The following is an 11,511-nucleotide window of genomic DNA, read 5'->3' as shown; positions in this document are numbered from 1 at the left end:
GTTGCCATGGGCCCTCTCTCCCCATCTGGCCACCACATGGTCATGGCCATGAATGTATGGTGCCATCTGTTTCTGTCTCTGTTGTGCAAATTCTTTTTTTTCCTCTTAGGGGAAAGAATATCAGAGATGAAACAATCCATGTTATGTAAGCTTCAAAAGGCTGAAAAGCCACTTGAGGTCTGCCAATTGGAGTCCATATCAGAGGCTGCTGGTAACCTCAGCAGAGGAATCTGTTGAGGAGTGATCTACTTGATCCAGCCCAGCAGTGGATTAACCCAGCAACCTGTGATCCTCGCTGTCTTGTGACCAATGGAGCAACTCTTCTATCAGTTATGCCACAATCTCCCAAAGTGAACTTTGGAGGGGAGATGGGGGATGTGTGTAGCAAATACTTTTAAGTTTGAGCCCATTCACCCAAGGACTGTGTGGCTGTATAGAGGAGACAGCATATCCCAGCTTGGGGGGAATATGTTTATATTTCTGTCTTTGCAATACTTTCTTAGTAAATATCCCTTTGAAGAAGCTAAGTGATGTTAATTTATATTGGAGCAGTATTTACTGCTTGAATGCTATTGAGGGGAACACATTGGAGAAGGGTTTGTGTACAACAGTAATATAAAACTTTCCTCCCCCTCCCCCATAAACCCTTGGCGTTACCTCTAGAATCCCCAGGAGAGAAATAGCTGAGCTCTGGAAACCTAACCCATACTTGCAGAGGTAAGAGGTTCGGGCAGAATTTAAGAGTGTGAGCTCAGAGGCTATTACCACAACTATAAATCTTTAAGACTGGGAAAGGGGGAATCCAAGGCCCTGGGGTAGGGGGTGGGGGGCAGGGTGGAGTCAGCTCAGCCCATTCACTTAAGCTTGAAGTCTAACCACAGCTAAAGGAATCACAGGAAATTAAGGCTTCTTTGGGTCAATGGAAAAAGGGATCCATTTTCTGGAATGATTTCCTGCCAGAAGACAATAACATTCTTGAGGTTACCTCTTAAAGGTCTAGGCTATGATCTTCCTTTCCTATCCAGAAGTACTACTAGATATTAGGGCACATCTCTACATGAAGAGCAAAGATAGTTGAATATTTAACAAGATTTATTAGGTAAGTCCGTAAATGAGTTGAAATGCTCAGAGAAAGTAACTACATTCATTCGTTCATTCATTCATTCAGAGACAAGACTTGAACTCAGGTCTTCTTGGCTTTAAGGACCGTTCACTATCCAGTATGTAGCACCAACACTATAGGTGGTCACACTTATAGGTGATGTTACAGAAGGGATTCAAGATTCAGTCAGCTTCCAAACCAGATAGAAAGATCCCTGAAAGAAGAGTGTGTGTCTTATTTACATTTATTTTACATCTCTTACAGAATCTACTGCATTACTAAGTAGGTACTAGGCTAAACTGAGGGGTCATAGTTCCTCCACAGAATTTGTTTTTCTTACTCTAGGATGAGCCACCCTCCACCAGTCCTATTCAAATGCTTCATGGTATGAAGCCTTGGAATGGGAGGTTAGACCAGTGACAAGTTCTGACAGGTCCTACTCAGCTGGAAAGGCTTCTAGTAGGATCCAGGATCTGTCTTCCAAGGACCAAACTAGCTAAGTTCGGAGAGAGAAGCATCACTAGAAATTTGGCCACCAGGTGATGAAACTACATTGTGGAGTGATTAGATGTGCAGGTTGGGAAGAAGCGCTCATCACACCAATAAGGGTACTTTTGTTTAAGTATTTTACTGCTGAAGAAGGGTGAGTCAAAGAATACATTATAGAAAGAGTTGGTTTCCCCCAACTCTCTCAGCCTCAATCTAAATAAATTCCTGGAGCAGTAATTCTTCCCCTACAAATAATTATTTGGAAGAAGGGAAGAATATGAATGACCTTAAGGAGAGTAAAAATAAAAAAAAAATTAAAAAAAACTGGAAACAAAGTGTCCCATCGTACTGGAACAGTGGTTCTCAAACTTTCTGTTCTCAGGATCCCTTCATACACTTAAAAATTGAGGACTGTCCCAAAGAACTTTTGCTTATGTAGGGTTACATCTATTGATATTTACCTATTGTAAATTAAAACATCTTAGTATTATTATAAAAAGAGTTTTGATATGGGAACCTCCTCTACCAGGACCACACTTGGTGAACAGAAAATAAATCGTGCCTTATGGAATAGTATCGAGCCACAAGAAACAACAAATATGACGAATTTAGAGAAGCATGGGAAAACTTGTAGGAAGGACAAGACTGCACAACCAAGAGAACATCCATGACGACTTACAATAATGCTAATAAAGCCAATAGTAAAAGGCAGCTAAACAGATTAGTTGCCAAGAAGGATCTTGATTTTTCCCCCCAAGAACGGAGGATGTGTCCCCTCCTGAGAGAACTGGGATACTACAGGGGTGGAATGTTGCATTTATTGTCAGCTGGGGTTGCTTTGCAGGTTGGTTTTTCTAAACTGGTTTACTTTGTTATCAGGGAGGGTTCACGGAATCAGAACGATGAAAGAAGAAATGAATGAACAATAAGCATTGGTTAAGTCTTTACTAAGCACAGGGGTTGACACCTACAAAAGTGAGGATAGTCCCCGTCTGTAATGGGAGAGACAACACCCAAAGGGCAGTGGCAGCCAGGGAGAAGCACAGAGAAGATTAGCACAATTTCACCAAGAACAGCCCATCTGATCAAGGCTCAGAGTCCCAGACTTGGAGGGGGAAAGAGACGGGTAGTTGTCGAAGGGATGGCCAGGGAGTAAGTAGGCAGCGAAGCAGCAACAGCCACCACCACCTCAAGTTCTCCCAGCGGCCAACTCAGGAGAGGAGGAGAACAAAGGTGGAGGAGGCTCCTTCGCTCTTCCCCACCCCACACCCCATCCGCTCCAGGGGCTCCGCCAGGAGCAGCCGCCCCGGAGCGTCGGGTCCAGCGCTGACCTCTCACCCTATCCCCGGCCGACCCAAGCGCCCTCCCACCCTCCGCTCCATGATTGGCTCCTTCCTTTTCCTCCCCGGGACCTGCTGACCGGCTGAGCCAATGGGAAGGCGCGGCGGCGCCAGCGTGGTTGGTTGAGAGGCCTCCGCGGGACTTGCCTCGGTAGTGGGGCGTTGAAAGGGTGAGTTATGTGGGGAGTCGCCCCCCTCCATCCCCTCCGGAACCGCTCCCTCGACTCGGGCCGGAGGGGCTGCTCCTCCCGGGGCCTCTCCGGGCCCGGACTGCGTCTGCGGAGGAGGGGGGGGTGCGTGCGGCCGAGGTCGGCCCCTTCCGCCCCGCCGGGTCTCCTAGGAGACCCTGGGTGTCTGCCCTGGGAGGGGAGGCGGGGGGCGGGGGCAACGGGCACCGTTGGCGAAACCCGGGTCGGGGACGCGAATGCGGGGCGCGGGCCCGCAGGGGACCCCGAGCCCGGGCCCGGGCGCGGGCAGCGGGCGCCTGCCGGCTCTGGAGCGCCTTGGCTAGAGCTCTAATAACTAATAAAGAAAGTGAAGATGCGTGAAAACGCGACATGGCATCCCCCAAAGTGAGCCAGGGCTCTTTTTCCTCCGTTAAATTTCCACCGAGGCTATTCAGGCATATTTCGGAGTAAATGCGGATCCTGCCTCTCAAGGGTCCCTTTGGAGGACCCCAGGTTACAGGGCCCGGGCACAGCAAGGCCGATAATCCTGCCAAGAGACCTAAGGGAAAGGTGGCCCGGATGCCCTGAAGTTAATGGCGTTTGGTGCCATTCAGCAGTGAACTCTGGCCCAGGCCATCGGAATCAGGTGCTGATTTAGCATCTGGCCAGGACTTGGTGAGCTTAAGTCCCCTGGTTCGAGGTCGGAGCCAGACCTAGAACCCAAGTCCTCCTGCCTTCCAGTCTACTACAAGATGCTGCCCCTTCACCATTGGGAGACCGGAAGTAGGCCAAGGCTGCCAAACAGGAGTAGAGTTTGAAAAAAAAAAAAGTGAAAAGCAAATGACTCTCCATTTGGTATTCTGTTCTTAGTTCGAGTTAATTGGCTTTTTATGACTCGCCTCTCACTTTGGTAGGCTCCTCAAACAAATGGTCTGTTTTCAGGAGCTGGAAACTTTAATGCATTCAGTCTGGATTAAAGTTATCATGCCCTTTTGCCTCACTCTCTCGGGTAGTTTGATTGCGTGAGGCTGAAGACTAAAATCCAATAGGTGATATGTTGTAATATGAGTCACAAAGAACATGTGAGTCAGAATATAATAATTGACCTCACCCCACTTGCCAGTATTGCAGCAAAGCAATAACAAAATTAAGACTTGCATTGAAGTTACCTGTGTATAAGAAGGCTAGGTTTTATTATAGTTAAAACTGGGATTGTCATAATTATGGTATGGAGGATATATATCCTCCCCTTTCCCAGATTACCTAATTGCCTAATTCGGTATTGAAAAAGTTATTTGGTTTTTAAAAAATTAAATTCCCTTAAGACCATAGTATAACTAAGAACATATTCAGCACTATAGCTGAAACTTTAGCAGTAGCAGCAACAAATAAGGTGAGCTAGATATGTACTACTTGCACATCAAGGTCAGCCATTCTAGGAAAATCTCAGCAGCATCAGGCAGTCTTATTCTTGTCTCATAGTTCCACTTCAGTCCTTCATTGCATATGTGCTCTTACCTGGCCATCCTCCCTTGGTGGGGGTCCCAAGCCATCCATTTCTTAGGTGATAGCATCTTAAAAACAGCCTGTCTTTGTTTAATTCTGAAGGCATCATTTTAGTACCTCATCATTGCAGATATTTAAAAATTAGTTTTGGAGGGCGTAAATCTCAGTTTCTAATAACAGTTTCTATGTAGGAATCTTAATCCTAGAATAGTGTTTGAAAATGATAGAGTATTATTTTTTTGTTTTGGCTAAAAGGGGGAAACACTGTGAAACAGATTATGGTTTAATGAAATGTACAGAAACTGGAAAGAAATAGTTGTGAATTTCTAACAAATTGCCATACAGTTTATTAAATTCCAGCCTTACCCAAACAGCAACATTATGTTTTCTTACTGTTTGTCAGTTAGTAAACATCTTTACTAGTAAAAGATATTGTCTAATGCAGTAAAATTATTAAATGGGAATGTAGTTCTTTAAAAAGGAACTCTGGGCCAATAATTTTTCATTATAATAACCCTCACCTCATGTGACAGATGGCTAGTTTATTTCATCTTAAGAGGTTCTAGAGAGTACCTGCCTCACAGTATAGTGATCAAATATTCCTTCATTTCTTAATCATTCTCTTTACCCAGTCTTAAAAGGAGATAATTATAGTATATAGTGACCAATAAATGCAACTATTCAACTCTTTCAATTTTGTTTTCAGGTGCTAAAGATGAGACAGAAAGAAGTATTAACCAAAACCTTCCAAGCCCCTGGTGTTGTTTGTAGTTCTTCAAATAGTCACATTTATGTGTTTAAAAATGACAATTCAGATTCAGATGAACTGTCTGAAGAAGAGCTAAATGTGGAATTGAGACCAAGGGGAAAGGAACAACAAAAGAATGCTGGAAGAGAGAGAGTAGGGGATGTGGTATTACTAGAACGAGAACTCACAGAAGATGATAACCTGAACAAACTTGCTCTTCAGTATGGTTGTAAAGTAAGAACCCATTCTACTTTGGTCACCGAGATGAGTTGGCTTCCCTATTTTGTCAGTTGTTTCAGTTAAATTTAATAAAGCTTACTGAAGATTCTGGGACACTTGTTTTACTACGTTTTGTCATTTGAAGAAAGAGATCCAGGAGCATGAAGAACTCTGCTACTAGCCTTAATCATAGATTATAACCTCTAGTTATATCTGTTTGGGGATGGGAGGGAGGGATAAGGGGTTTTAATCAAGGATCATGTTAAGTGACTTTTTTTTTTTTTCTAGGAACTGCTTCTGCATTTCCCCTATTCTGAAACAGCAATTATGACATTTCTTTAGGCAAATACTATTTAATGTGATGGGGCTAGGGAGGGAAATCTTTTTCCTGGATTTGATTATATACTTCATGTGCTTGCTGTTACTTTCTCAACTTCTATTGTTGGTTTGTAGTAGTTCTAAACAGGTAGAATTATAGCTTCTGTCTATTTTAACTGCTGTTTTGTTATGCTGTGGCATCTTTGTAATACTGTTTTTCTTTTTAATTGTATTTTTTTATAGCATACAGAACGATTAACGTTGGGGAAGTAAGTAGGAAAGCATTCATAGAATTCCTTGCATGTTCTCCACGGATCAAAGCTACTTATTAGTTTAACTTTGTTAGCATTATGCTTCAAATTTTGTCAGACTTGGTTGTGTGGCATTCAGTATACACATAAGCTAATTACATGAAGTTTTTTTTTTTTACACATGAGGAGTGTGTTCTATGATGCAAAATACCTGAGGAAAATAGGATCATAGATGTAGGACTGCAAGATACCTCAAAGGTCATCTAGTCCAACCCCTCTATTTTACAGGTGACTTCAGTCCAAGGAGGTTAAATGAGTTTCTCCAGATCACACAGATAGTAAGGTCAAAGGTAGGATTTGAATGCAGGTATACTCTATATCCAGTGCTTTTCCCTCCATACCTCTTTCAGTATATGGCAGTTTTATGTTTCTCTGAATAAATAAGACAGTGGTGAGGTAGGTTATTGCTTTGTAAAAGGTACACAAATACTAAGATTTTAATTCTTTCTGGAATTTTGATTTTAGTTTGCTATATAGGCTATTATCTATAAGATGAAAGGATTGGTCTAGATTAGGGTTCTTAGCCTTTTTTGTGTCATGGACTCCTTTGGCAGTCTGGTGAAGCTTATGGACTTCAGAATGCTATTTTTAAATGCATATAACAAGATAGAAGATTATCAAGGAAATTATATGGAATACAATTATAAAAAAAATTCTAAAGCTCATGGACCTCAGGTTAAGAACACTCAGTCTAGATAACTTTTTTTGTTTGTTTGTTTGTTTTGTTTTTGTTTTTAGGCGATTGGGGTTAAGTGAATTGCCCAGGGTCACACAGCTAGTGTCAGGTGTTTGGTCTGAGGCCGGATTTGAACTTAGGTCCTCCTGACTTCGGGCTGGTGCTCTATCCACTACACTACCTAGCTGCCCCTAGATAACTTTTAAGACCCCTTTCTGACATACATAGCATGTTTTTCAATTCGTAATTACTATGTGTATACGCCTTTTTTTTCTTCATGGGAAAGAAAGTGACTGAGAGTAATCACTTTCTATATACTGTAATACCAAAGCTATAAAATGTATTCTCTTACATTTAGATAAACTCTACAGTTTACATAGTAGTGCTTTCACATATGTTCTCATCACATCCTCACTACAACCTTGTGAGGTAGGAGATCAAATATCTATTTTTTTATACAAGGAACCTGAGATTTTTTACTAAATGACTTGAGTAAGGGCTTACATAGCTAGTAAATGAATGGAAGAGCCAGTATTACACAGTTCAGGTCTTTTGACTCTCATTCCAATGCTCCTTTGATTATACTATACCATACCATACCATACCATACTATACTATACTATACTATACTACCACTTAAAATAGCTTTGTCAAAAAAAAAAAAAAATGATGCCCAACTAAATTAGATTGTGCCTAAATAAGATGGTCACATTTCCTAAATAGGAATAGCAAAATTGCTACTGGTTATTAGAAGGAAAATTTTGTTGACAAAGTAATCTCAAACATCTTATTTAACACATAAATTAGTATTTATGATTAAGAGTTATATTGAGTTCCTTTTACTCCTCCCCCACCCCCCAGCCAATTAAGTTAAATGACCAAGTAGTATGGAAACAACTGTAGGGCAGCTCAGTTAAATAAGACCCCAATTCAAACATCTATTGCTTTACTTTAAAATTTAATTTAAATGGATTGTATAATATGGTTGTTCTAGATAGTCTTTTTTTTCCCCAAAATATAGAAGGAAATGTATATTAGTTTTCTTAATTTGAATGAACATGCTGATCATTTGGGTAAAATTTATAACAGGAATTAGCTTGGAGGAATATGTCTAGAGTCAGAAACTTCTATATCTTAAATCTTAAGTTGAAGTAAGTTTGTTTAGTAATGAGATGAAAGTTTTTACTGGTTAATTAGCAGCACATTTTGGACTACATAATAAAATTATCCTGACAGTCCCTTTTTTTTGGTTGGTTTTATGATGTCCCATGCCTCCATTTATCTCAATAGTTCAGAATTCCCAAAACACATGAATTTTTTAGTTCTTTTTACATTTAAAACCTACATATCCTCCATAGCATGTTTGGGGGAAGGGTATAGGCAAATAGGGTGAAATTAAACAAAAATGTGGCGTTACCATCAACAAATTTGATAATCATTGATTTTTGTGTGTGTTTAGGGCAAAATGAAACTCTAAATGAAGATAATACTTTCAGTACAATACTCAGGTCATTCCTTTTGTTTTTTTGCTAATGAAAATTTGTTAGGTCAATAAATTATGTTAGTGACATCCTTGGGGCCCATTTACCATGAACTTAATATGCCAGAAGGGGGCACTGTTGCAGCTAAAGATAAAGAAAAGTACACATGGAAAACTTTTCATTTTAAATTTAGGGATTTTATTTTCTGTTTTATTTTACTGGACATTAAATAGCCAAATGTTTTTTGTTTTCACAATTTCATCTTATTCAGACTTCTAGCTAATAATAGCTAATATTTTCATAGTGCTTACTTTGTTAACTCATTTGATAATGTATATTATCTTAGAACTAAGTAAAATGTCCTTTAAAGCAAAGGTTTATTCAATTAAAAAGAGCACGTGTCTTGTCTTATAGCATTTTAGGTATTTGTGTAACTTTTGAAGGAAATTTTAATGTACTCATTTTAATATGGATTGTTTTTCTTTGTCCATAGGTTGCAGACATCAAGAAAGTAAACAACTTTATCAGAGAACAAGACTTATATGCTTTAAAATCTATAAAGATTCCAGTGAAGAATTATGGCATCTTAACAGAGACAAACAAGGAATTAAAACCCCTCCAAACTACGTCTTCTGAGTCCAGATTGATGTTTGTTGAGTTTCCAGACTCAGATAATGAAGCTGAAGAGAGTAATTGTGCAAAATCCAGCCAACTGACAGATTTTTTTAAGGGGATTGATCAAGATATTGAGAGTGCAGTACAATCTGAAATCTATTTAAATCAAGATTATTGCATAGAAACCTCAAAACAGCCCTTGCTTCCAATTAGTCAGAAGACTCTAATGAATGGTGCAGACTGTGGAATTCAGTGGTGGAATGCTGTTTTAATCATGCTTCTAATTGGAATTATTTTACCAGTGTTTTATGTGGTCTATTTTAAAATACAAGGCCCTGGAGAAACCACTAGTAGCTTGAATACAACTGTAGGCCCCAATGGCTCAATATCAACCAGTTCAACTCCAGGCAAAGCCCCAGAACTGGAGATTCCATTGAAGACCACAACTTCTTCAAAAAGTTTCAGACAAACAGGAAGCTAAGTGTATCTCTTCTTTAGAAAGCAGTGAATCTGGGTCTCAACTCTAGTAATTGGGTTCTCATTGGGCATGTGTTGATAACTTCCTATAGTTAAACAAAATAAGCTTTCAGATTCATAATGGAAAATTATGGCCATTTACTTGGGTTTTGTAAAAGAGACCAAGACAAATTATCTGGCCACATTTATCTTTGTCTCAGGTATAGTCATATATATGAAGCCACCTTTTTCAGGCACCTTATTCCTTAGAAAACTAAGTTTAATGAATTCTTTTAGAAATTGGGTCGAAGCTCAGTTATCTTTATGGAGTGTCATTTTAGTATGTAGAATTTAAATACTTTCTGAGTGTGTATCCCCCCCCCCAAGTTTTTCTCCCTTGATTGCAAGAAAAATTTGACAAATACTAAAGGGGATTGTATAGTGAAGTAGAACAAGCTGCAAGTTCTACCTCTATTCAGAATGGGTATTTTTAGTGTTAAATGCTAGTAATTATTAATCTTGGATAGTATTAAGTACCTTTGATGTTGTCATCCTTGATAACCAAATGAGTAACTTAACAGCATGTTGCTAGAGCAAAAAACTTACGCCATCTGTGTGGGTATAAGTAATATGGAAGTGTTTGTGGTAGTAATCAATCCACTTGAGTTATATGGCTTTTCATTCTAAATTTAATAGCTTTTCTTTTGAGAACCTTGGCTGATTTCATTACCATCTAGTTGGTCAGTGTCTTGAGAACTGATTGCTGTTTGGTATTTGGGGGTCTGATTGTAATACAGCCCCGTTGTAGCTAAAATCTTTTAAGATCAGTTATTTGTGTTGATGGTATCCAATGACTTATGATGGTAAATTTAACATGTTTAAAGAGCCATACATTTGGGGGAATTTGTAATTAATAAGATTAATACTTTGGCAAAGAGGCTACCATACAGTAGCTCCAATATTTGATCCACTTTTAAAGATAGGAAAAAAAAATGTGGCATTCACTTCACACTTGCATAATTACTTGGTTTTTTGATACATGTCCTGGCAGTTCTCATTTACATATGTATTTAAAAATTATAAATCTAAACTTCTTTAAACCTATTTTTTTGTATTTGAAGACTTTTTTTTACTTGTATATTCAAATATATTTAAAATAGCATTTTCCTAACCCCACCACGATGTTAGAAATCTTAAGTTCTCTTACTGATAGTGTTAATCTAGCACTGGGTTATATCTCTGTGTTAACTACTGTTCAGTTTCATCTAAGAATTGGCTCTAGAATTTGAAGTAGCATCTTTTTACATGTTTTCATTCTTTTGGTAAAATTACATAATTAAGTGAAAAAACCATTTTGCTATCCAAGTGATTGGGGGATAGGGAGTATTGAAAAAAACATCTCCCTTGTAAAGTTCCAGCAAGGATACAGTTGAAAAGCAGTGGCTTTTCAAACTAGTGAATCAGATACTAAGATCTTTTAGCCATGTTTAGGGCAGCTGCCCATACAGATAAGGGAGAGTGAGAGAATTTAACTCCTTTCATTTGCCCCTTTATAACATGCATTGAATGCATCGTTCAGTCCTGCAAATGTTGAGTTGGGCTAATACGTTTTCAAATAAATGAAGCTAGTATAATCCTAAGTAAATGTTAAAAATTCAAACCTACCCTATAACCACTGCTATTAAAAAGACATTGAAAAAAAGTGTCATTTAAGGTATGTGTATGCATAAAGTCAATCTCTATTCTCTCCCTGTAAAACTTAACATTTTGACCTGTACTTACTGTACCTTCCCTTTCCTTTTCTTGTCATACTTCCATCCTTCCTACTGTTAGTGTTAGATGCTTGGGATACAGCTGCCATCCAGATAACAAGCCTGTCTCTCACTTTTCCTGCTTGGTGCCATGGGTGATACTGAATACAATAGACTAATTGCTTTGAATCAGAGACTCTAGAGGTTTGGGGCAGCAGTTGAGAATACAAAAGAGAACTTCACAGGTGTAGATGTTGAGGTTAGTATTATTACTGCCATGCCCAACATGTATTGACCCTATTTGGTAGAACTTTAAAAAATCTCAAAGTTCA

At 39.1% G+C, this 11,511-nt stretch overlaps 1 protein-coding gene across 1 annotated transcript; it reads left to right on the top strand.

Annotated features, from left to right (window-relative positions):
- The first annotated feature begins 3,015 nt into the window (after positions 1–3,015).
- On the top strand, positions 3,016–10,532 carry LYSMD4 (LysM domain containing 4). Its single transcript, XM_027852233.1, has 3 exons — positions 3,016–3,101; positions 5,311–5,586; positions 8,851–10,532. The coding sequence occupies exons 2-3, from the start codon at positions 5,320–5,322 to the stop codon at positions 9,451–9,453; spliced, it is 870 nt and encodes a 289-aa protein (XP_027708034.1). The 5' UTR covers positions 3,016–3,101; positions 5,311–5,319; the 3' UTR covers positions 9,454–10,532.
- The last annotated feature ends 979 nt before the right edge of the window (positions 10,533–11,511 follow it).

The sequence above is a fragment of the Vombatus ursinus genome, unplaced genomic scaffold (genome assembly GCF_900497805.2).
Source record: "Vombatus ursinus unplaced genomic scaffold, bare-nosed wombat genome assembly UNPS02009205.1, whole genome shotgun sequence".
NCBI classification, from domain to species: Eukaryota; Metazoa; Chordata; class Mammalia; order Diprotodontia; family Vombatidae; genus Vombatus; species Vombatus ursinus.
The sequence above is the reverse complement of the archived record's forward strand: the minus strand, read 5'-3'. Positions and strand labels throughout refer to the sequence as shown.

What these genes read in the sequence shown, in the direction of transcription:
- LYSMD4 (XM_027852233.1), top strand. Translation starts at nt 5,320, where the DNA reads ATGAGACAGAAAGAAGTATTAACCAAAACCTTCCAAGCCCCTGGTGTT. An exon ending in CTCTTCAGTATGGTTGTAAA is followed by an intron (nt 5,587 to 8,850) that starts GTAAGAACCCAT and finishes CTTTGTCCATAG; the next exon opens with GTTGCAGACATCAAGAAAGT.